The following is a 27,679-nucleotide window of genomic DNA, read 5'->3' as shown; positions in this document are numbered from 1 at the left end:
AAGTCTACTTATCTTTTATGCGAGGGAGCTTGTGCTCAATGCTCATATGTACTGTGTATATTGGAGATATATTTAGTTTTATAATAATGTCTTTTATCTTTTATTATATTACACGTATTATTTAGGTCTAAATATATACTTATTCAGTTTTTATGCTAGCTAAATGATATATATATGGATATTGAACATAATGAAATTTAACATTGAATAATGAACGTGTGAGTTTCTTATCGTGCTATATATACATAGGAATGTTTGTAAAATAGATTTTTCAAAATCAAAAGTATTTATCTTACTAGCTTAGCATTAAAATATACTTGTATTACGGTGGATTAAACATGTTAAAATATGTACAAAAATCGTTTTTTAGTAATTTAATTATAGGAGATTATGTCAAAAAAAAAAATAATAAAATAAAATTATAGGAGATTAGGAGACATACAAAAATTACTAAATGTTCGAGAAAAGTTGTCACTAACCTATTGTTAAATAGTAAAACAATGGCCTATAATTTGAAATATATCGATGAAAGACCTTTGATGGCAGTTTATTATTTTTTTTCCCCAAAACTTTAATGCTATTTTATGCATCTACATACAAAAGTCGGGGGAGTAGAGACAAATTCGGAGGAGATGATGTTAAGTTTAGAGTTAGGACAATTCACAAAAAAAGTGTGATAAATCTATGCTTTATATTAGATGATTCGGGGTCCCCTCTATTCTTTTTAAGTAACTAAGTGAAGTATATGAAAAAGATGTACCCAAAGTTTTAGCATGCAACTCAACTCAATCATGCAACTTGCATTTGGGACATATCAACTTTTGATGGAAGATTAGCATGTGCTAATCTCAACTTTTATATGTCTTTATTACCATTATTTTTTAGGGGCGATTAACCGATAGTAATATACGAGGTATTTGAAAGTCAGTTAGCTTAGTTCATTATTGAGTTTTTTGTTGTTGTTGTTGTTGGTGGTGTTTAGAGAATTATAAGGACGGATGATGATAAATAATCTCGATATCTCTTGGAATCGGGAGAAAAGTTCTAACCACTTGAGCTATCTCTCATTCTCTAATTGAGTTCATGGTTTTATAGTGTTTCTATACATCATTTGACTCTTTACACTATTTTCCATGTTTGCAACTGAATAAGTAGATAAGTTATATACTTCACAATAGAGAGGTACTTCAGATACGTTAATATGTCACGCTAATAATTGGTTAAAATGATCCTTCATTCCATTCTTGGTCAAACAATTTTAAAATCAGGATCTGTAGTTTTCTTATTTCGAGTCCCTCCATTTAAAATTTCATAAATCCCTTTTTAAATTTATATTAATACCATTTCTTTTTATTTGCTACAGTATAGATGAGCTAGCATAGAGTCATAGACTCATAAGCAAAACTTGTTTTCAAGTGTTGAATGGAGAGAGGAAAGTACGTAGATATACATGTGATCAAATGACCTCGTCTTAAAAAGAAAAATAATATTTGTTACATCTAATAATATGTAGTTTTTTATTTTTATTTTTTTTCATTACAAATATTGCAAATAAAAAGAAATGAGATTATTTAAGACCCTAATATTCAAAGTAAATCCGAATTGCACTATAGTGTTAATTTACATACCAAATATGTAATATAAAGTCCGCCAAAAAATATCCAAATCAAAAAGAAAGAAAGTAAGAAAGAAAAAAGAGAAAGTGTAGAAGTTTGGAAGCTTTATAATATTGTTGAATAGAAGAGCAAAAGGTAAGAGTTTAGGTTGCACGATGGGCAAATGATTAGTGTTGCAGTTGATAGAAGCATAAGCATTAAGCAGCACTTCCTTGCTTGGATCCCGGTGTAAAAACTACTCGTATAAAGTTTGCTCCAATTTTTTTGTTTTTGTTTTAGGTTCTTCTTTTTCCCGGAGCCCATGGTTAAGGAATTTTGGACCCACTAAAATGGGCCCAACTTATATTATACAAGTACTTTCTTTTGTTTGTGCTCATCACATTACAAAAACAAAATTCATTTCTTTTTTCTCACTTTATTTCTGTCTTTTTCTTACAAACATATTTCTACTTTAGATGATTTTTATCGTATTACAAATGTGGAACCTCGTATAAGGATACTAATAAACTAATACTTTGTATTATACGAAATATTTGATTTGAACAAACTTAAAGAGCATTATGGAGTACTCTCAAACTGAGTGTTGCACTTTGATCAACATAGAATTTTATGCGATTGATTTCAATTTGTTAAATCATTGTATTGGCAGGATTTGTTGGAAAATTATAAAAACAAGTATAATAGCTAAATAATTTATACTTATTACATAGAGGTACTTAAATATGATTCGAGATTTTAACAGTGATTTCACCTAATTTTTATTTTACAAAAATTGAATACACTTCAATTTTTTTTTTTTTTTTTTTTTTTTTTTTTTTTTTTTTTTTTTTTTTTTTTAAAAAAAAAAAACCTATTAATTTATATTTTCATTTATTATTATTATTATTATTAAAATAACAAAAACCTACAAAGTCAATTATTATTATTATTATTTTTTTATTTTTTTTTGGAAGAAGTCCTTAAGGACATATTATTATTATTATTATTATTATTATTATTATTATTATTATTATTATTATTATTATTATTATCAATAGCCAAATAAAAGATTCGTTGATTTATGCTTGTATTTGTTTTGTCTCCTTAGAAGTTCAGAACAGAATTACGAGTACCAAATTTCACAATAAAAAAAAAATTTCACAATTAAAGCAGCTACTTTATTCGGAATGAAAGCATCATTTTGTACTTTCTATTTATAAACTTTAAGCTTTTGCATTGTTTAAAATTATTTTTTTTGGAGGAGAAGCTTATATGCTCTTAATTTGATCAAATTAAAGTGCAAAATCGTAAAAGTTATCCATGTTTTATGCCATTTGGGGTCCTTAAGGACGAAGGATTAACTGTTTGCTGGTACCATCTTTTAGCTTTTGGATAATCAAAATAAGTAGCTTTTTAAATTTTAATACTTTTATTAAAGTTCTAAATAAGATTGCTTGTTCTTGTTTAATTAGTTAACTTGGAGTTGTTCGTTGGCCAATCATTACTCTTGCCTTATTACGACAGACACGTTGAAATTTGAAATTCGAGGAACACTTTCGACATCTGGTTTAAGTTATTGTTTAAAATTTTATTGTACCGCTATGATGTTTTAATTTAAAATGTAACTAATGATATTTATACCACTATTTATCAATAATATACAATCTAAAACATTACAGTATTATTATTGCGTAATCTAAAACATTACAGTATTATTGAAGTTATTAAATAATTAAGTGGAACTATGCACGTACACTGCAATAAACGCTTGACATATTTTATAGTAAGAGAAGAAAATCGCTATAAAAAAATAACTGTAAAAGGCGTAGTGGTAAAATTAGGATTTATCATTGTACGGTTCATATAATAACCTGAGGCATCACCTAGATCTAAAAACTAATACTTTGTATATAATTTGATTTTAAGAAAGGAATATACTAGTATAAAGCTCAACGATTAGCTACATATTCTACAGATTATATGATAGCACGCTTGCAATTTACGTGATCTCCAATAATAATGTATACATGAGACTGTTAACATATGTAGTATTATATTGTATGATTGCGAATACATATTAACTGAAATGAATAAGATCTCACATTGATTACATGACAATTTTCTTTATTTCATTTTATATACCTCACAAGTATAGTCAAAAGCTGTAGGATCAACATTTTCACATATTTCACATTGGTTGTTTGATTGTTACTGACTTTTTTGGAGCTTGTCCTAGTTTATCAAATGATAAACAAATTTGTTTATCAAATGACCTGATATTTTCATGAATAAACCATCAACAATTTTAGGTAGCTAGTTTATATCAACTAGGTCCACATTTAATAATAATATTGTTAATTTATTTAAGAAAATGATAATCTTGTATTTTCTAGACTTTTTGCATGAGTACGAATGTATGATATGATAATAACATTGCCTTGCAATGAAATTAAATAATCAATACCATATTGATTGGACTTAATTAACAGTTAACAGTTAACAGTTAACATGAAACAGAGGATTGGACTTAATTAAGGAATAACTTGGAGTAATTAACCTAATCAAAATTCGTGCTTGTACTTATGTCGCAAAAACAAAGCAATATGATATTCTAAGTGTGAGGAATACGTATTCACACAAAACCTAATACGTCTATAAAAATTAACAGATGGTGTCATTTGTTCATACCACAGACGAAAACAAAACAACTTACCAAATTACCAATTATATTATAAAAAACCCTTACCTAAGGTTCCATGCAAGTTTCAAATAGCTTGAAGAAATGAGCTAAGCTGTTCAAGCCAAATAGGTTTGCATCTCAACCCCTTTCTTTCATCATAAGTGTTAATTAATGAGTCTGACATTCGATTGATCTTGCTATAATTGTTATAATGAATGGGTAATTCATAATAGGCAAAAGCTAACGAGCGCTTTAAACAATTAAAATTGGAAATTTTAAAGTAAAATCAATATTTATTACATCGATAGACGCATAATTTTCTCATGTATTTTTAATTTAATATTATTTTGAGCAATATATTAATTAGTCATCTAATGCCTTGACGCTCATTAATTAGCAAGATTTTTCATTATTAAATTTTTAGGAAAATTTTCAACGTAACTACTATACGATCTTTTAGTTATCTATCACTTTTGTGAACAAATACCTTATTTTAAAGTTTGTGAAACCTTTTATTGGTTTTTAGTTTGGCACCATCACTATTTTATGGATTCCGTCCAATTTTTAAGATATGATAATTGATAAGCTTAATTTTTCTTTTTTTTTTTTTTTTTTTTTTTGAGAGAATAAGCTTAATTAATATACTCAATTTTCATTCGATTAAATTATGTACGTAACCGACCAATCTTTTATCACTTAATTAAATCATAATTTTATTCTATTTTAATTGCATACTTTGTGTTTTATTCATCCTTTATCTAGCGGTTAAATTCTTTTTTCCATTTATCATTTATATAATAATTTGGACAATCATATCTATGTTAATTGCATACTAATTAAATTTCATCGAAACATACAGAGGTGATGATTTATATTGATTAAAATTTACTTTTATTGAAATGAACTTATTTTTGTTGAATTAATTTATTTTACTAAACTTAACTTATTGTAATCTAGCTTAAATTAACTTATTTTTATTAATGAAAATTTAATTTACATTATTTGAATAAGATGAATAGAACATAGCCTAGCTAATACTATTTTTGTTCTCTTTCTTGAATATTTTCGTCAATTTAACTATGATCGACCTTGTTCTCTTCACCTTAAAAGAAGTACTGTAATATTTAGTACTTCTTGTGTTCTTTTATTTTATCTCCTACTAATGGTTTATATAAAATGAAATACTAAATGGAAAGTGGGTTTCGATTTTTTTTTTAAATGTACTTTTTAAGTAGGAGAAAGAAAATTGTTTAGAAACATTGGTATTATTAAATCATGTGGTGAGGTAAACAGTGATAAAAGTGAAACTTTTCTTACCATAAAAGGAAGCAAAAATAGCAAGATAAGAAAAAACAAATCAAACGGAAAATAGAATAATAAATTAACTGAGGGAGTAATAATAATCTCAGTCAGTAAAAATAAATTTAGATCAACAAAAATAATTCCAGTTCGGTAAAAATAAGTTGAAATCACTAAAAATCAGTAACTTTAAAGAATAAATATAGTAGAGAATCAACAAAAATAATTTCAGTTTAGTAAAAATAATTTCGTTTCATCAAAAATAAGACAGGTGAAGAGAACATGTTCTAAATTGGGAAAATTGCTCCGATCCCATCATTTTCAACTGTCTAAGTGTCTACCCTTAGGAGTTATTGATCACCCACGTTTGCTTATTCATTAGCAGGCATTTTAAAGATCAATGGAGGGATTTGCTACTTCTGTCTTGGATAAGATTAGCAGCGGAGTTGCGCAGGTGATCACAGACTGCACAGTTAAAACTTATGGTTACATCACAAAGTATAATGAAAACATAAAGGAGCTGAAAGATTTTACGAAAAAGCTAGAGGAAAAAAAGATTGATATTGTAGGTAAAGTGGAAGAGGGTGTTAATCACAAAGGAGAGGAACAAACAAATGAAGCTAGGGATTGGATTAAAGGCGTAAATGAATTGCTTAACGATGTTATGCTCAAGAAAATCGTAGATACGGATGAAGTTAGCCGAAGAATTGAAGATGAATGCTGCTTCGGCGTCTGCCACTGCAATCTGGTTCATCGATATAAGTGGAGCCAAGCAGCTCAAGAGAAGCTGGATAAAATCAAGAAAACCCTTGAAAATGTTCCTAAGGGAGAACATGCACTAACTCAACCTTTATCAGCTAAAAAAGTTTATGACAAGATCAGTGAATATAAGAATCGTGACTTGATTTCTAGACAAAAACTTTTGGATCAAGTTGTGAACAAGTTACTAGACGAACATGTCTCTGTTGTTGGCCTATTTGGTGCAAAGGGTATGGGTAAGTTCTTTATGTTCAACTTTAATTTAATTCATTTTCTTAACTTTTTTTTTTTTTTTTTTTTTTTAAATGTGAATAGAATTATAACGTGCATATTAAAGGCTCGCTATATATATATATATATATATATATATATATATATATGTATATATATATATATATATATATATATATATATATATATATGTATGTATGTATATATTTTTTGTGAGTCCGCTTTTATATCATGCAATAACTTGGAAATGAAAAATAATATGCATTGTATGATGCCATGATTCTATAAGGTTGTACATGTAGCATATATTAGGAAATTTTGCGAACAACTACCTTTATTTTTTATTTTGCGAACAACTACCACAAACTTTGTATTTGTTTTGTTACCACTACCAGTTAACGATGAACGTTTGCTTGCCGTATGTGGGGCTCACCCTAATTCGTTCAATACACAAATAAATGAACAATTAACCAGAAATCATAAGAAAGATTAAGAAAATGAACGAATGTTAAATGTTTTTTCAATTCTAATAGCTTGAATTCGATCACTAGGTGAGCAAATTCACCTATGCCTTAAAATTTTTCGAAGACAAACATTCAAAGAAACAGAGAGTATCTAATTAGGGGGAAGATCGTTAATATAAAGGAGAGATAATTGGAGGGAAAAGGACGAAAGGTGGGCCCCACATACGGCAAGCAAACGTCCATCGTTAACTGGTAGTGGTTACAAAACAAATACAAAGTTTGTGATAATTGTTCAAAAAAAAAAAAAAAAAAAGATAAAGGTAGTTGTTTGCAAAAGTTGGAACTTTTGTGGTAGTTGTTCGCAAAATTTCCCATATGTTATGTTAACTTGTACAGTATTAGCACCCATTCATGTGAATATCTGATTTTGACCTATAAGGCTATAACTTTATTATTAGAAAACATCTACTAGTACTGTATCAATTTAAATGTGTAACTTAACAAAATGAAGTTAGTAGAATGGAAGGGGATAATAAATTAAAGAAACAAATGGTATCTTATACTGTACTTATGTATTTGGGTGCACCGTACCACCAGGTAAAACGACGATGGTAAAGAATATAGTGCAAAATGGTAGTATACGAAGTGCATTCGACAGAATATCCATGGTATCGGTTTCGGAAACACCAAATCTGAAAGTGATCCAAGAAAAGATTGCAAAGGACATTGGATGTGATGAGAAATTGATCATTGATAAGGATAAGGTAGATCAAAGGGCAATGATTTTGAATATGCACATATATTCAGACAAGGAAAAAATATTGATAATCTTGGATAATGTAAGAGGAAAAGTTGATATGAGTACAATAGGTGTAATTCCTGGAAATGAAGTACTGCAAGATATTGGTGGTAAGCAGGACAGATGATGTGTGCCGACTAATGGGGGTGGATCGAGATGAAAACATATTGGAAATGAAAAAGTTGTCGAAAGATGAAGCAAGATGTCTATTCTGGAAAAAGGTTTACGAGAAAGAGAAGGAGGTCGACAACATAACGAGTTCCGAATATCTATTTCTTGCTGACATAATGTTAGATTACTGTCAAGGCTCACCTCAAGCAGTGGGGTCGTTAGCAAAGGTGCTAAGAGATGAAGATTTGTCAAAGTGGAAAGAATTTGCTGAAAAACTTGATAAGAAGTCGAATTCTGATGATGTGATCCAGACTATTTGGGATGAGAGTTTAAAGATTTCTGATAGTAATTCCGAAGAGAAGAAGAGGTTTTACTTGATTGCTTGCGCATTTCCCCCCGAAACGAGCATACCTGTCCGTCAAGTGATGAGAATTGGCATTGGCTTAGGTTTGTTCAATTCTGTCAAAAACCTTTATGAAGCCATCTCCCAAGCCCACACTTGGGCTAACGAAATGAGCGCCTCGTCGTGGCTTGAAGCTCAAGACGATGATCAAGGCGTCTCTCTTAAACTCACTGATGATGCTCGTAGCCATACACTTTCCTTGCTCCAAAAAGACAGTACGTACTCACTATTTAAACTCACTCATTAATACTAGCTAGTTATCCATGTCAATAATTATTCTCATCATATGCATTAATATATGATAATAAATAACAAGTATTCACTGTTATCACATCAAAATTACACTTTAGAATAAAATGTACACAAAGTCACATCAGCATATTTACACATTCTTTCAATGGAAAAAATAAACTAATCTTAATAGTTAAGGTACATGTTAAAACGTTTAAATCTACATTTTAATAGGCAATTTTTTTTTTTTTTTGATATCAATCAAATATACACTGAGGTGAACCGAATAAGATCCCACATGCTACATTACCATTTGTAAAATAACAAGAATTTATGGTCAATGGGCTAAAAAAATATGGAAAGAGGGAGTAACTATTACAGTATTTGGTTTAGGATAAAAAAAATAAAATTATATGCATGTATTCTAACTTATTAAAATGATTATTACAACTAAATTAATCACAATAAAATTTATCTATCTTAGATGTAACAATCAATATTCTCCATTTCTCCTTAATTTCCTTTTCAGAAAAGGAGATGTTCATGTTGGAAGACATTCCTCGATGGCGTTACATGGAAGGGACTTACCAACAAATGTGCACAACTATATCATTGGCAGCTGGCTCTGATCATTCTCGTCTTAATGGGCTCAAATTTGAGAAACTTGAAGTATTGATTCTGGATAACACCGAATCTCATAAAGAGTTTACCGATGATTTTTTCAAAGGGATGAGCAATCTCAAGGTTTTAGCTCTGAAACAAATGGGGAGTGAATCATCTAAGCTGCGGTTACCAGAATCAACAGGAAAATTATTGTCGAAAAAGCGTTACACTTGGAGAACTGTGAGTTGGGTGATCTCAGGTGGATTGGTGATCTAGTAGGCCTTGTTATTCTTAGTTTTCGTGACTCGAAAATGGAGGAGTTACCTGCTGATGGAATGAAGAACATCCACCATCTTCGCCTTTTGGATTTGAGCAACTGTAAAATTCAGCACAAGGTCGGAATCCCTGCTAATCTTTTAAAATCGCTCTCTGATTTGGAAGGACTTTATGCATACAATAGCTTCGAAGATTGGGCAGAAGATAGTGATCAGAAGAATGAATCTGCAAGAATTGATGAGTTGAACTTCATCAACTTCTTGAACGTAGTTGAAATCAAAGTACGGAATCTTGAACAATTTCCAGAGAATAGCAAGTTTATCACAAACTTGGATCATTTTTATGTATCTGTTGGTTTGAATTCACCAGCAGAGTCATCACAATCATCTGTGAATTTGATATCAAAATCGCCGTCTGCAAACAGCAGGCGGTTGTCTCGTACTTTACGAGTTGGGTCCATAAAGAAGACTGATGATAAAAACAACATGAAAATGGCAGAACTGCTCAAGAAAACAGAAAAGTTAAGGCTAGAGAAAATGGCAGGGTGGCAACATTTAGTGAAAGATTTCGACAAGAAAACTACCAAAATGGAGATCTCTTTGCCTGGAAATAGAAGTCATGATCCTGAGTTTCCTTGTTTGCAAATCTTGGAAATTTTCGATTGCGACAATATGCCGTCTTTTTCAGAAATACCTCTCAAGGCGCCCAACTTAACTCATTTAAGAGTGAAAGGGTGTAAGAAATTAATTTTCCTTTTTGTCAAGGGTGTTTCACAAGGAGATTTCACTGAGTTTCCTCGTTTAACAGATATAGTGCTAGAGGATCTCGAAAATTTGGCTACTATGTCACGTGAAATGACCGAAATCGACAGCTATGATTCAAAGCTCTTCTCAACTCTCTTCCATGGAAAGGTATGCTTTGATCTCGACACTCGTAATATTACTTTGTATAAATTGTTACATCTTTTAACATATATATACTCGTATATTTTTCCATATATAATAGGCAAATCGACTTGTTGGGATGACTTGAATTTGTCTCGCATTGATCTATTTTTGACATTGCAGATGACATTTATATCATTGGAGAAATTGACTTTGCGAAATTGCAATCAAATTGTAAAACTCTGGGATATCGCACAAGAGATGAATACGTATGACAAACTCCAATACATATGTATTCACAAATGTAACAAGCTGCAAAGTCTTGGCTCGTTTGCCACATCTAATGCTCTTAAGCAGATTAAAACAATTTGGCTACTATCAATTTCACTGAGGGTGATGATCATCTCAAAATATCAATTTTTCTGACACTCGAAAAATTGTTCCTTAGCTACTGTCCCAATATACAGAGGTTTTTCTCAGGAAAGCAGAAACAAGTTGTGCATCTGAAAGCTTTAAAAATCCTACACATTAAGTATTGCCCCCGGATGCAGTCTTTCACTTCTGGAGATGTTAGAGCACCATTAAGTGAGGTTAAATTTGAACCTTACCATCTTAAAAGGCAGCAAACTGAGAACATTAATAACTTCTTACAGAGTCATTCCTTGCAGCAAAACCCAAGGTACGGTTTTTGTGTTGTTTATACACTATGTTATTACCTGACACGGGTATGTATTCAAGTATCCAATTCAGCAAAACTGTGATTTAGCAATAGTCCATTATGAAGTGGAGTGTCAACATCTATGTCGAGGATTTGACATGGGTATATATGTATATGAGGTATTCCGTAAACTGAAGAGTCCAAGTAATATAGATAATATGTATGCTAGTATATCACAGTACTTGTCCTAGAATTCATTATTTCGATAAGCATGGATCAAAGCACAAGTATTAATCTAATCAGCTAATTTTTTCCCCTTAATCAGTACTTCTGGTGATGAATCCGGCAATCAGGGCGGTGGTTCCCCTGGGAGCTCGGCCCGAAACGTTAAGCGCAACATCTTCAAGAGTATATGCTTTTGCAGGAAGTCAAGCGAACTCAACAAAACAAGCAAAAGGACAGGATCGAACATAGAAGGTAACAAACTAAAGGCTCAGATGAGTGAGATCAAAACTGAAACTCATCAGGAATAAATTAAAGGCCAGGAGGATTTGGTCAAAACTAAGGATATCTTGTGAGCATAATAATAAGGTAACAATGAATTACGAATTTTTATTATACACCCGAGTATATGTTTATCAACTTTAATCGTAAACACCAATGTTTAGTTTTTATTTTGTACTTGAATAGAAACTCTTGAAATAGCTACATTTTAAACTATATAAGTATAAAACTCCCTCGACGTTTTTAAATAAATTATTACGGAGTACTTTTTAAACGCCAAAGTTTACAAAATTTGATCACAACTGGTTGTAGTTGTTGCAGTGGATGAAGGACCAAAGAAGGAGTTGAGTGGAAGAGCGCCAAGTTACAGCAAGTTTCAAGAGTATTGATCACTTTACATTATCGTTGAATGGTTCACATATTCCAATTTCTATATCGACAGCCCCACTTTTAAAAGTTAAATTGGAAAATACACAGTTGTTTATAAGATTCAAACACCAATAATATAACCCTTGATGAACATCAGTTGTTTATTATCAAATAGATAAATTTGTATTTTCTCGTCAATACCACGTGTCATGAGTGTATTAAAAAGTAAAAGTACATAAATGTGGGAAGTGCTTTTGTTAGTTTAGATGAACTACTACGAGAGGGGGGTGAATAGTAGTAGGTTCCAATCGTGAAACTGTAACACCCCCAAATCTCCCTCTACGGAAATACTAGTATAATACGTATAATTATACCGTAGAGATAGACTTAGGCGTATTATCGCCGCGTGATTACGCAAGGCTACTCAAACTCACTAAATAAACCAATACTATGCAGCGGAAACTTCAAAAATCTTCTTTATTAATAATAACTATAAATAGAAACCAATGTTATGAGTACTCAATTTAAATACAAGACCAAAATTCCTAATTTAGTGAAACCAAATCCCGGGACTCCAATGCGTCAATTTATTCACTCCACCTGAAATAACACTGCTTACCATTACGGTAAATAGGGCGAACCAAAACAAATAAGAAGTACGGGTTAGCAAATATGATAAGTACGGTAAGTGCAAGATAATTAAATTCAATTTATTTGCAAACATGCTTTTGAAATCAATTCCAATAATTAATCCAATAATTCCAAACTCATGATTCAAAACCAAATTTCAATATTCAAATCCCAATAATCAATAAAACCAATTCCAATTATTTTAAAACCAATTAAACCAATTTAACCAATTCCTCTCCCAAGTGTGCACACCCCCCAAGCTAGTCTCCTTATGTTACAAGCTAAGACTATTCTTGAGGAAAGACCCGGTCATACAAAGTCCACGGCCTTATCAAAATACCAAATCCGCATAGTGGGATTACTAACATGCTTATAAAGCATAAATAATAAATTTAATTCAATGGTTCAATAAGTCCTTTTAATATCCAATAAATTCCAATATAATTCAAACTCCTTTTTTAATAATTCCACATACTTTCAAAATCAAAACCTTTTAAATAAATACTTGAGGATAAAATCTCATATTAATAACTTTTCAAAATCAATAACTCTTCCTTGGAAAAACTTTTTATTTAATTCAACAAACCTTTTAAAACCAAATACTTTATTTAAACATAATAAGTAATTCAAACCATTCAAAACATGATTTAAAAATCAATCATTCAAAATACTTTTATTAAAATCAATACTTTCAAACATAATTTATTTCAAAATCATAATTCAAATCAATTTAATTCAATCACCAATCAAATCATGTAAAACATGTTATTCAAACCAATCACTTTCAAAGGTATCTAGCCACCTAAACGTACCTTAATCCTCGCTTAGCCAAAAACACTTCAAAAGAACTCTCAAGTAGCTTGATCGAACACACCCTACAAATAAATATAACCTTAATTATTATAAGGTTAAAAAATAATCACAAATAATGAAATTAAAAACCCCCCAACTATATGTACATGAACCTTTTAAATTAATTTTCATAAACATCATTAAAAATCTAATTTTATACAATTAAAACTACTCATAATAATTTTTATAAATCCCCCATAATAATAATAATAATAATTGAATAAGAGAAGAGAAGAAGAAAAGATAAGAAACCAAGAAAAAGAGAAGAATTGGATTTTCGTTGGAAAGAATAGGCAGAACTTGCAGAGGCTATAACTCCTTTGATATAACTCCGAATTGGGTGATTCTTGAGCCTAACCTCAAGGATTTTTTGAGAGGAACAATCTTTTGTGAAAGAGCAATACCCCAAAAACTGACTAGAAGTGCCCGAAAATTGGCTTCAAAGATAAACGGGATGATTTGTGTAAAAAGAGGAGAAGAAAAGAAGAGAATTAGTGTGAAGAACGTGAGAGGTATGGAGGGGTATTTAAAGGCTAGCTCATGCAAGAATTATGGTAAGAGAATTTGGGAAGAATTATGATAAGTAGGGTTTAAGGGATTACTTGGAGAAGTGAGTAAAGATTTAAGGAAAGTTTTGATATTGAAGAGATTGTGTATAATTGAATATGGAAGGTATGTTTGTCATGAAAAATATTAAGGAAATTGGAATTACTTGGGGAATAATTAAGAAGAATGAATGGAAAGGAAATATAATGATTGGATATTAAAAAGATGGAGAATTAGAATTAAGGAAAATAGGAGATTTTTAAGGAGATAATTAAAAATACAAATTACCAAAATATTTTTCCCAAAATCTACATGGGATGGCCGAAATTTTTGAGCTTTCCTAAGCTCATATTTTCGGCCCTCCTATTTAGTACTTTAGGAAATTATTTTGCTAGTTTTAAGGAATTAAAATAATTGTGTAAATAATATTTATTGTAATAAATAATTAAATAATAAAATACCAAATATTCACCAAATAATTTAACTAATAAAATCAGATTTTCTCTTAGGAAAATCCGAAATTTATTAGCCAAATAAATGGGATTTTCGGACTTATTAAAATAATAATATAGCTTTTGCCTTAATTAAAATATCCAAAATATATGAATAATCCGGTTTTTAAAATAGGATAAATGGATAATAAATCTTATCCAAAATAATAATTTGTTTTTAAAATACTTTTGGCGCCAAAATTCAAATATCGTTTTGGCTCCAAGATTTAAATAGTAAGTTAAATTACTAAAATACCCTTTTTAGAAAATAATAATTAATTAATTAATTAGGAAAATACGTATAAAAATACGGGGTATTACAGAAACTTATGCAGAAATTAAAAACAAAACATAAAAGGAACTTAAAGAACACAGCAGTGCGTAGCTGGAAGTAAAACCTCGACCCTATTGGGACTTATAAACAAATTTCACTATAATAGGCAACTCTGATCTCCTAGTACAACCTATTACACAGACCTTTGCTTTGCAAGTTCCACCACGGACACTTGCCACTTGATAAGACACCTCCTACCAGACCTAAGACACTTCCTAGGTACCTTTTTCCCTTTAACCCAGGACACTTCCTAGGTGACCCAAGACACCTCTCAGGTTCCTTTCACTTGACCCAAGACACTTCTCAGGTTCCTTTCACTTGACCCAAGACACTTTTCAGGTTCCTTTCACTTACTGTGCACTCACAGCTACCATTTGAATTTTAGAGAATTCAAACTCATACACTCTAACGTGAATTTGTAGAGAATTCACAATCTCACCCCAAAACCAATTACAACACAAAGACTCACTCTAATACATAAATGGAAAGCTACACATGAAACGCGAAATCAAAATGATAAAGCTTAAACCTTTGGCAAACTTACTCTTAAGCACTAAGTGGTTTTCACGCTTAAAACTCTCCTTTTGCTTTGCTGAAATACTTCTATATTTATAGAGAAACCTCAATTCACAAAGTAGGGTTTTCGCAAATGTGATAAGCTTAAACAGAAATCTAATCTTATCATCTTTAAAAATGAAATCAAAACAGATTTAATTTTGTTTTATTTGAAAGCCAATTTTGATTAAATTCGTTTTGTTAAAAGATAGAATTTTTATGAAAAAGATAAAACCGATTTAAACCAGATTGTAGAAGATAAAATCAAATAAATGTTTTTTCATAAAAACTGTAATTATCTTATACGAATTGATGAGCTTGCCAAGCTTTATCTGATTTCTAATAAGTTCCACGCATAACAACCAATTACATGCTGGTAGTGGGATATTCGGTCGTTGGACGATCATCCTAAAACCAAACAATATTTCTACCTAAACCAACCTAAGACAAGTCTAGGGTAAGTAGAGGATCGTATCCACAGGGAATGGGTAAGTACACCGAGAGTATGAAACGGTTGCAATCTAGTTCGGTCACAAATTGGGGGTTTTGATTAGATAACTACTATGGAGACAAACACTAGGGGGGAATAGGGATCGACTCCAACCAAACCAACGGATCAAATCAATAGGCAAGCACGAACACAAATTGGGTGATAGAGAGGGCACTCAATGTTACCTTCTTTCGAAGCCACAACACTAAGCATTCCTAAGCCAAACTCAACTAACAAGATAGGCCAACCAAGTCTTAACAATGAGAAGTAGACTACTAACTCGGTTTTGTCTTTCGATCGGTCCAAGAAAGCATTAAGGCACAAACAATTGGGATTTCTCACCTAATTGTTGCAACTAAGACTACCACATCATTCAAACAAGGAACCATAATCAAGAGGAATTTAGCATAAACATATAAGAATAGGCTCACAACTAGACTTCATCTCTCAATGCAAGCATAGAAGTGAATACATGAGCAATAAGTGGCCATCCAAAACACATGCAATTAACCAATTCTTTAACAATCAATCATCAACCCAAAATGAACATGCAAGCACAATCAACAATCAACCCATGGCTTGGTTGGGTCTTCACCCAACCCCTAGCTAAGAAACTACTCACTAAACATGGTGAGGGACATCAAAACAACAAGTTCTAATCCAAACATTAAGTTAATAAGTTAAGAGGAGTAGTAGGAACAAGGTAGATTGGACATGCAACAACAATTAAACAAGAACAAGAGAGAAATTAACAATTCAAAGTAAATAAAAACTGAAATTAAAGAGCAAGAGATAGAGGAAAGAGATTACTTAAAATGCTTCAAAGTTGAGAAAATGTTGAAAAGAAGAATACAAACTTCAATTAATCTACTTCAATGATTGAGTTGAGAAGTTCTAAGCTAATAAATAAGGGTTGAGAAGAACTAAGGGCCTAAGAAAACTAGAAGGGGAAAGAAGATCCTCAAAACTGAAGCTAAGCGTTCTATTTATATGCCCAAAGATTACATCGTAAAATCCGTCAAAAATTAGGCTTCAGAACAGGAGGAGCGCCCGCTCCATTGAGGAGGAGCGCCCGCTCCTGGGTGTGGAGCGCCCGCTCCTGGGCTCTCTGCACGCCCTCTCCTCTTGCACCAGTTTGAGGCAGAATGTAGCAGTTCAGGTAGGAGCGCCCGCTCCTAAAAGGCTGCACGCCCGCTCCTGCTTAACTTTGCTTCCAAAGAGTATTTCTTCATGCTTATGCTATTAGCCCATTTTTCATCATACCTACAAGCACGAGCACACACATAAAAAGAAACGGGGAAGCCAAAAGATGCAAATTAGCGCAAGAGGAGTTAGAAAAAGGGATTAAAGTAGGGGAAAGAGTACAAAATTGTGTTTTAAAAAGCCATGATAAGTGGACAAATAAAACACTTATCACATGCTTACATCAACCTATATATAAAAAAAAAACTTATCCTCTATACAACTATGAGTTATGAAGTCCATCTTTTTAGGTTGATATCTCGAGCTCTGCACCGATCCTTGGTTGTTGAGGTTTGCCCCAGCATTACACCGGAACCAGGTCGTTACAACCCGCTGTGAAGTTCCTGTTAAGAAACTTCGGGAAGTTCCATTTCTGAAACTCTTCTTCTGTCTTTACTTGTCCTGATGGATCTTTTAAAGTTCTTTTGTTTCAGTTCCTACTTCAACTCCCAGAGCTTACTAAACCTGCAAACATCACAACACTAGAAAATCCTTATTAGATGGAAGTTTGCTCAATTCTTAACATCATCATCAAAACCTCATAAGGATTAACATCTTTTTTATTTTTTATTATTAAAAAAAATTGTAAAGTTTAATGGTCATAATTATTATAATAACATAAACATGTATGTACTCCATATGTAATAATGTAAATGGATTGTTTATGATATTAATAAAATAAACATGTGTGTAAATGGATTGCTTATGATATTTAATAAATAAATATGAAATTTCTTTATTATTGGGAAAGATTAATTTAAAAAAATAAAAATAAAAATATCCTCTACGGAGTATAATTCATTTCTTTTTCATCACTTTATATGTCATTTTCTTATACGTATTCGAGCTTTTCTCATCTGTAATGGAAATAATACTAAGGTTAGACTTAAGTTGCTTCTCCTCCATATCTTGATGGTGCGCATCGTGATTATTAATATAACGATACAGTCATATAACTACTAGTTCGATTCTAAACTGGACTAGAATCAATAGAAATTAAATGAGTGATACATATTATGACGCATAAAAATAAATTAAACCTGAAATTCAAATCACCTGAAAAAAGCGAAGATGTCTCAACCAGAAAAAGGAAGAAAAAAAAAGTTGAAATAATCCACCCCTATTAATGTATAGCCAAAATAAAGATCTATTGATAATATTCAATCGTTTTGTCTCTTTAGAAGCTAAAAATGGAATTTACCAAATTTCACAGTTAAATAAAGCAACTTCTTTTATCCAGCATGGAAGCATCGCTTTTTACTTTCCAAATTATAAACTTTTAGCTTTTGCAAGTTACACAAGTGCAAAAACGTGAAAGTTGGCTAGTTTTGAGCCATTTGGTTCTTAATAACGAAGGATTAACTGTTTATCGGTACTATCTTTTGACTTTTTAGCTTTTGCATTAGCAAACTAAATCAAACTTAGCTTTACAATACTTAGCAAAGTTCTAAATTTTGTTCTTGTTTAATTATTTGGTTAACTTATTGGAGTTATTGGCCAATCTCTAGTTGAGAAAAATAATACGAGCAGAAGACTGACAGACTGTATAAGGCTTGCTTTATTTAGGTTTTTATTTTTATTAATATTTTTTTTAAATTTTAAATATGCTAATTTCAAGCATTTTGCACGTAAGAAATTAAGAAGCACAGACTTGTTATTTCACTTCTACTTTTCTATCTTTCGAGACTTCAATTTTCTTCTCTAGTCTTTATTCCTTTGTACTTTTTTTTTTTTTGAACAATTATTGCTTTGTACTTTTATAGGGCAAAACAACATATTCTTTTTAATTTATTTTTATAATCCACTCCTTTACTTTAGATGATTTTTTTTTAATCATGTTTGACAATGCATAATTTTAACTGTAAATATCTCTAATTTTGGCTTGGGTTATGATTAGCTTGGGTGATGATTAGCTTGGCTTGCTTGCTTCTTTATAATTTTGGAATTTTGAAAATGTTATATTTACATTTTCCAATTTTCTTGCTACGAGTCAATACCATATTCCCAATTGGTAGGCTTTTATTGCAATTTCTTGATATAAAATCAATTCAATATTCCAATTTCATACAGATGCTTGCAATTTCTTGACATAAAATCAATTCTGTATTCCATTTTCAAAAAGATGACTGCAATTTCTTGACATAAAATCAATTCTATATTCTAACCTCAGGGATTGGAGATAATTGCAATTTCTTGACTTATAATCAATACCATATTCCTAATTTGTAGGACATAATTGCAATTTCTTGACCAAAAACCCAATGAAACTATCACCATATTCCAATTTCAATTCTTCACATTATAATAATATTATCATTAGTATTATCTTAAGGTGAAAGAAAGGTATGTAATTTTTTACGCCGCAAAAGTGATAAAGCATAATAATTTTGTGAAGGAGGATAAAGCATAGTAATTTAATTGTGAACGAAGCAAATATTACATTCCAAATGTGAAAACTAAGGATCACACTCTAGATTTTGTCTATAAATTAATTGATGCTGCCGTTATATTGTTGTACAAATTTTAAAAAAATTCACATCACAAACAAAAAGCAACTATTAGATTTATTAATTAACAACTTGTCAACCCGCTTGTCCATCCAACCTAACCCAACTCAACGCAACCCAAAAGGTATGTATATTAGTCCGTAATTTTATTTCTAGTACTTTATTTGGGTGATATGATCTAATATGCATGGTTTTAGCTCGCTCTTTTATGAGCTTGTTACATAATTCAAACGAATTGCTTTGCTTTTCATTAGGAGAAAAAATGTTCATTTAATTAATTAATAGAGCATACCGTCATTAAGCTATAAACTTAATTTATTGATATGATCATGTGATGCTGCTTTTGACATGCATAGCACAAACATAAACAAAACATAATAGTCTGATAGTCCTTATATATATACGAGCTTATTAAATATAATCTTCAATTGTAAGAAACATATTGTATTATTAGTAATTGATCGTGTTATTGAAGATAATCGAATTTTGACCCTTATTTTTGTGCAAATTTTTTAAAACTTTGTTACTTAAGTTGTCTCATGTTAGTTTCAACTTTCGTTTGACATTTATTAAGGCACATAATTTTAGGTGATAAATTGTTATCTGGTTATTATTTGTAGTTTTATTGGAAAATTAAATGTTTTAAAAAAAAAATTAGTGATGCACAAATTAGATGGTGCAATGTACTCTAGTGAACTAGAGGTGGAAGTTATTATTATTATTTTTTTATTTTTTATTTTTATTGAGATGTGTGATTAATGGGTTTAATTTGAACTAGTATTATTTTTTAATATTCTATTCAATTCTGGTTAATTATGTTCTTTGAATTCTGAATCACAATTTTTTTTCAGTTGTACGCTATATGGGTTTAATTTGAACTTTATTTGTAACTAGGACAACTAGCGTGCAATTCGCGCCATAACTAGCAATATCCGAAATATCTTTCGGTTTGCCTTACATCACAAATTTTGTTATTGACAATATAATGATAGAAAATGTATAAAGAAATATATTTAGGGGTATAAACGTCCGTACATTATTCTTAAGAGTTAAAATAAAGTGGTAATTATCATTAATAAAGGCAAATAAACAAGTAAATATTTTAGATGGTATAATTGTCCAAACACTATTCACTTATAAAACTTGTATTTATTAATGAGGGTGTATATGTAAATACACATTTTGAAAGGTAAAATTAGCATAGCACTATTCATAAGAGTAATTTTGTACTTTTTATAAGGTAGGGATATAATTTGATATTTTATGATCCTGTATTTGCCTCCTGACTGATTAATTTTCCTTATCATATATATATATGTATCCAGCTTGAGAATGGATAGTGCAATTGCGGATCCAGCCAAAGAGTTAGCAAAGTCTTTGATCATCGATACCCTCAAAGAATGGTATTCTTACATAAAGAATTACCATGATAACATGAAAGAGCTTCAAAACAAGTACAATGACTTGGTCAATCTCAAAGACACCTTTACTAACAAAGTAGAGCAGCGAAAACGGGAAAATCTGCATAAGAGTACAAAGCTCACTGATAGTTGGCTTGCAGCATCTAATTGACGAGAAGACTAGAAAAGGCAAGGATCAGTGCTGTTTTGGCCGTGTTCACTGCAATTTGCAACGAAGCTATCAGATGAGCAAAACAGCTCAACTTAAGGCCAATGAAATCGAGTCCCTAATCAATGAAATACCAAATGAATCAATGAGCACGGAACCTACCCCTAATGAATTCATGATGAGCTTGAGTTCAAGAGTTGAGCTTATGAAGAAAATACTCAAAAAGTTACGAGATGATCACGTTAATGTTGTTGGCATATTTGGCAAGGGAGCTATAGGTAAAAATTTTCATACATTTTTCTCGTGTATATATTACAATTTATGTACTACTCCTCATTTAATATTTCCTTCGTTTCTCAATATACTAATTATCTCCTAATAACGAGAACGGTTTACAATTTATAACTTTATACATTTTCACAATATTTTGAATCATATTTAAATGTTAATACAAATAAAAAAATCAATTTAATTATCTCCTGATAAAAAAAATTTAATTTATTTTCTGATTTTTTTATTAATAGTTAAAATTGAACTTCGTAAAATAATTTTTTTTAAAAAAATGAAAATTAGAATATTTATTTTTTTCAAAATTTAAACTGAATTTCTAAAATAATGATTTTTTTTTTGACGAGAAAATAATGAAAATTAAATTTAACATTCAAAAATAATTTAAAAATTGTGGTTGTTCATTTTTTAAATGACAACCGTAAAATTTTCACTTTTATTATCTGATGATAAATACAAGATCGAGAGTCTTGGAGGTGAGAGATGGTGACCGAAATATAAGCTATTGATCAATCAATATATTTTTTACGACTTTTTATTGCATTAGGAAGCCAATAAAAACAGTAAAATTTAGTTTAGTGATGATTATTATATATGTGACAGGAAACTTATGAATTTGATAATATACAATAATGATATTAACCCAATAATAATTATTAGAATGACAATATTTATCAGTGTATATTATCAAATAAAAGTGATCAAAATTGGAACAATATAGTGTAAAATATCAAACGGATGAATTTGAAAAACGATCCACCATATTGAATACATGTTTACATGACACTTTTAATATGGATAGATTATGGAATAACATGCTTGAGCAATAGATGTGTCCTAATGAATTTTAAAACGGCCAAACCATCCTCAATGGTTGATTACTTGATTGGCTTCCTAATGCAATAAATGTTGGGCACGGGTCACCCACATTGACGAGTCGCATGCACACTCCACTCCACATTAGTATAAATTGTCCGCTTTGAGATTAGCCCGCACAGATTTGTTTTTGGACAGCTTTCAAAAAAGCCTGATCATACTAATATGAGTATGCACTCACTGATAACGAAGTCCGATCCTCTCTTCCTTATTTCTTCCATGTGGGACTTGGGATGAACTACCCCAACAATAAAAAAAAGTCGTAAAAATTGTATTAATTATTAATCAATAAAAATAGTAAAACTTAGCTTTGTGATGGTTTTTATATATGTGACAGGCAAGACAACGTTGGCAAAAGAAATAGCCAACAAAGGAGCAAAAGATATGTTTAAAAAAACTGTGATGGTTGAGATTTCAGAATCTCCGAATGTGGAACGCATACAAGGTCAGATTGCAGAGCATTTTAAGCTAAATATAGAGCATTTGCATAGTACAGAGCAGAGGGCGGATCGTTTGTACACTACTCTGACGGAAGATAGTAAGATACTCGTTATACTAGATAACATTTGGGGGAAACTTGATTTGGGAAAAGTGGGGATACCTCAACCAAATGAAAACTGCAAACTATTGGTGACAAGTAGAAAGAAGGATTTGTGTGAAGTTGTAGGAGCATCAACGGATAACTTATTCGAGGTACACCCATTGGATGAAGATGAAGCGAGGCTACTTTTTAGAGCACGGGTTGGAGCTAAAGCCGATGGTGATAGCAGCCTAAAAGAACAACATGAGGCAGAGAAGAGAATATTGAACAAGTGTGGAGGACTGCCTCTTTCTATTGTGTCATTAGCCGACGTGCTTAAGAATCGAGAGTTGTCAACTTGGGAACGTTTTGCAACTGAACTGGAAAAACCTATGTCAATTAGTCAAGCCAAAATTAGTGGTGTACATCGTAAAACATACTCAATTTTGGAAACAAGTTACAAGCTTATGGAAAGTGAGGAGAAAAGGAGGTTCTTTTTGCTTGCTTGTTTGTTCCCCTTGGGGGCAAGAATACCTGTTGAAGAAATGATGAGATATGGCATCGGATTGGGGTTGTTTGAACATGTAAACAATCTAATTGAAGCCATGGAACTAGCCAAAACATGGGTTGATGAACTCATTTCATCAGCTTTGTTATTAGATGATAAACAAGGTTATGCAAAAATACATGATGTGGTTCGGGAATATACAATATCTCTGGCGGAAAAAGGTATGTCACCCCTTTTAGTTTGATTGTATTTCATAAAATAGGTTGTGCAATACACATCTTTTGAATTATTATAATGACGATAATTTTTAATAGAAAAAATTATACTCCCTCCACCCCTTAATGATAGTCGCTTTTAGTCAAATTTTGGTCTTAAAATGTTCAACCCATTAGCCTTTTCCAACAACCACTAATATTAGTTTTTTTTTTTACCAAAATTCCCTCCAATTTGCAATAATATTTGTACAAATTTAGATTTTCCATGTAAATTTTGCATTTTTATATACTTTTATTAATTTTTCTCTCTATTTTTTGCATAGCCATGTAAATTTACCTTTTCGATGTAATTTTACTTTCTTTTTTTTTAATTTATTTTATTTTATTTTATTTAAGTTTCTTAATTTTTGTGAAATTTCACCAAAAGGGACTATCATTGGGTCAGTAGTTACTTGATTGGTCAAGGGTTACTCAATCGATCAGAGGTTACTCGGACGTTCAGGGGTTACTTGGTCAGTGTTTGGGTGTGTATCAGCCGGCCACATGATATGACCAGCCACACAAAAAAGGCGCTAATTTTAATTTTATAATTAATACAAATTTTAAGTTGCAATTATTCTCAATTGGATGGACTCAACTCTAACAAGCTTCAAAGTTTCGTTAGCTTTTTTCATTTAAGTATTGCAATTACTAATAATCCAAATTTATATAAATGCAATAATTTATAACGCAGGAGGGGACATGATTATGGTGGAAGCCTTTCCTCGATGGCTATCCTTGGAGACTAGCCAAAAGTACTATGCCATATCTCTCAAGTCAGATGCCAATCATTCTCAATGGATGGACTCAACTCCGACAAACTTCAAATCCTAATATTAGATAGGAGCCAACCTCGTGATGGATTTTCAGATGGTTTCTTTCAAGGGATGGCAAATCTAAAGGTTTTAGTATTGAAAGGAATGAAGTTTAGGGCAGGGTTGCCGAATTCCATAAGAAAATTGAAGAGGAGTCTTAGAACGTTGCTCATGGAGGAATGTGAGTTGGGAGATATTACAGGAATTGGTGAGTTGACCAACCTTGTTGTTCTTAGTTTTCGTAAATCGAGTATGGAGGAAATACCAGAGGCAGTAGGGAATCTTTGCAATCTTCGTTTGTTGGATTTGAGTGATTGTTGGATTAATAAGAAAGGAATAACTGCTAATGTTCTGTCTAAGCTCTCTCTGTTGGAAGGACTTTACGCTCTTAGTCCTTATGAAAGGCCATGGAGATATAATAATGATGATTCTAAAAAGGGTGAATATTCATATTATGCCCGCATTGCTGAGTTGAATAATTTGAGTTTCCTCAAACTACTTAAGTTAGTAGTAGCATACAATGATTGGCCAATTTGCGCAGCTTATACATTGAGAAATGTAACAAGCTTGAAAGTTTGGGGTCCCTCTCGATAGCAACTGCACTTGTACAACTGAAAACATTATCCATAAAGTGGTGTCCACTTCTAAAGGAAGTCATAAGTTCTGAGGAAGAGGAGGGAATAAAGGCTTCAATAGTTGGTGATAAAATCCTTCCGTCGTCCCTTGAAAGTGTTGTCTTATATGAATGCCCTAATTTGAAGATGTTCATATCAATACCAGGAGAAGATATTAAGGATCAAGTTGTTAAGTTGTCATCTTTGCAACACCTGCAAATTGACAAATGTCCAGAGATGCGGTCGTTCTCATCGTTTGGACCCATTTTAAAGGCACCCAATTTAAAACAAATTACATATGATGGAAACAATTATCAAGTGGATGAGACTACAGACATTAATTCTTTTCTCCAAAACAGCCATCAACCCAAGGTATCGCACGCCACGTACAATGCATGATTTTATATGATTTACTTGTGTACATTTCTAAACTTTTTACTTTCTTTTAATAAATTAAATAACATACTTTCTAAAGTACCATTTATATTATAAAAAAATAAAATAATAAAAGCTCACCTTGTATGGAGTGATATTTTTGGGGTCTTAAATATATATATATACAGAGTTTTATATTTTTTGTGTTTGTAGATTTTTTGCCTTTTAATAGCAAATCAAACTTAATCTTTATTATTATGTACTCTGTACATCATAAAATATATAATCAACCAACAAGTCTAGAAGAAAAGTGCGTGCATTCCTATGATTTAGAACCGTTGTGAGGTTTGATTGAAAAATTCAGTTCATTGAATTCCATTTTACTTGGCATACTAATATAATAAAATTTCAAATAATAATCGATCTAGATGACTTTTGAGCCCAAAAAAGATATACGAACTTGTTAAAATTATGGGGAAACTATACATTCCTATCTCAATAGAACTAGTTAATTACATAGTATATTGGTTTATAGCATATTCATAATTATTAAAGACGTACTCAACTCAAAATCATGCAATTGGAGATCAGAGATATTAGTATTATGTTGAAATATACATGTTGGATTTTAAATGTTACATTGTTCATGCAGAGTAAAGACATTGTTGAAGAATAGAGTAGAGGATGGAGTAGCAGTTATACAAGCAGAAAGTGACTAAATGAGAACCAAGAGATTACTCCAATACAAGTTTCAAATGCCATTGATCGTAGAAAGCTTTTGCTTGATATGGTTGCCAAAGAACCAAATTCTTCCTCCTTTGTATAATGAACATAAAATAATCTGTTCTAGACTTCTAGCTAATAGCTAGGGGATTGTAATGTTGCATGCATGTATATATTATTTGATAGTTTGTTATGTTTTATACTTGGTATATATTGTGTAAATATTAAATCTGTATGTAATAAGAAAATGAATTGATTGCTGCTTGGATGTATTAAGAAAAGGAATTTAATAGTTTTATTGTTCATTTGATCATCAGATCAGCATGCTCCAAGAAAAGGAATTTTAATTTATCACAACCCTACTCAGTTGGGCAACCCATTACCTAATACAAGTAGCATTTAGCCTTTCTTTCCCATCCCCTCCCTCAAAAGTCTTAGCTTAAATGACAACAACAAAAACAACAAAAAAAACAAAAAAAAAACCCACTCATTCTTTAATGTTTTACTCCACACTTAATGTAGATAACAAATTTAAGAGATTGTTAAAAAAAATATAAGTAAGTGTAAGGTAAAGAAAGAGTATGTAAAAACGTGGGTTTCGGTAAGAAAAATGTGAATAAAATAGGAGAGATAGTATGAAAAGATTTAATTATTGTGAGATTAGAGGGATAAGATTGTAAAAGAATATGCAATAAATAAATATAATAAAGCAAAGTGGTAGAACTAAAAAAACCGTACTCCGTATTAATGTTATATGTAGCCCTAAGGGCTATATATAAGCATTAAATATACTCTTGAAAATTGTATAAAATTAGGAATTCATGACAAAAACACGCGTAAATCAGTGTTATTAGTGTTTATATTTTGATGATTTCTTAACTTTTTACGATTTTCAAGTGTAAATTTAATGCTTATATGTAGCCCTAAGGGCTATGTATAACATTTTTCTTAAATAAAAAGTGGATAAAATTGAAAAAGAACGGATCGGAGAGAGTGTGTATTAAGATTGTCCATACAGTCAAATGTGACAATTAAAAAACGGAAGTGTGTGTAATTAAAATACTTACGTATTATGTGTAAAAAAAAAAAATACTTACATATTAATTCAATGATCGAAATTGTTTATTGAAAACCAAAAGAAGAAAAAAAAAAGGTAATTGTAACAAGTGCATAACTTGTGGTCAAATCAATTGACATTATCTTGTTGTCAAATAAAGAATTAATAGATATAGGTGTGTAAAGAAAAGAATTATTATAACTTTGTGCAACATTTTTTTGGTCCAAAGAGTAAAGGTATTATTAAATTGTTGGCAAGGCAAGATCACATTCCAAGTGTAAAGTTGCACCCAAAAATAAAAACATTCCAATTGTAAAGAACCCATCAAACTAATCTACGGAGTATAAATTAGCCGATATATTCTGCCATGCATTAATATACCACCAGCAAAAGCACAAAGTAATTTATGAAAAAAGAATCATTAATTAGAACCTAATTAATCAAGAAGCAGCAAGGAGGTTGTAGCATTAATATTGAAGTCCATAATAGGTTTGTACCCCACATCTTCATAATTTGCCACTTCTTGAGATTTTAGTTGATAACCTTTTTATATTATTCGGTTATTTT

At 31.1% G+C, this 27,679-nt stretch overlaps 3 protein-coding genes across 3 annotated transcripts; all 3 read left to right on the top strand.

The window, feature by feature from the left end:
- Positions 1–5,974: 5,974 nt before the first annotated feature.
- LOC145570722 (disease resistance protein SUMM2-like) lies at positions 5,975–7,954 on the top strand. The gene is made up of 2 exons (XM_081629876.1): positions 5,975–6,569; positions 7,626–7,954. Exons 1-2 carry the CDS (start codon positions 5,975–5,977, stop codon positions 7,952–7,954), a joined length of 924 nt encoding a protein of 307 aa, XP_081486002.1.
- Positions 7,955–7,967: 13 nt separating this feature from the next.
- LOC145570721 (uncharacterized) lies at positions 7,968–9,451 on the top strand. The gene is made up of 2 exons (XM_081629874.1): positions 7,968–8,556; positions 9,102–9,451. Exons 1-2 carry the CDS (start codon positions 7,968–7,970, stop codon positions 9,449–9,451), a joined length of 939 nt encoding a protein of 312 aa, XP_081486000.1.
- A 10,080-nt stretch (positions 9,452–19,531) lies between these two features.
- Positions 19,532–26,206, top strand: LOC145571762 (disease resistance protein At4g27190-like). The gene is made up of 5 exons (XM_081630795.1): positions 19,532–19,637; positions 20,839–21,360; positions 22,584–23,495; positions 24,223–25,329; positions 25,985–26,206. The coding sequence occupies exons 2-4, from the start codon at positions 21,159–21,161 to the stop codon at positions 24,360–24,362; spliced, it is 1,254 nt and encodes a 417-aa protein (XP_081486921.1). The 5' UTR covers positions 19,532–19,637; positions 20,839–21,158; the 3' UTR covers positions 24,363–25,329; positions 25,985–26,206.
- The last annotated feature ends 1,473 nt before the right edge of the window (positions 26,207–27,679 follow it).

This window comes from Chenopodium album, chromosome 12, assembly GCF_948465745.1.
Source record: "Chenopodium album chromosome 12, dcCheAlbu1.1, whole genome shotgun sequence".
NCBI classification, from domain to species: domain Eukaryota; kingdom Viridiplantae; phylum Streptophyta; class Magnoliopsida; order Caryophyllales; family Amaranthaceae; genus Chenopodium; species Chenopodium album.
This window is presented reverse-complemented; position numbering and strand designations above follow the sequence as displayed.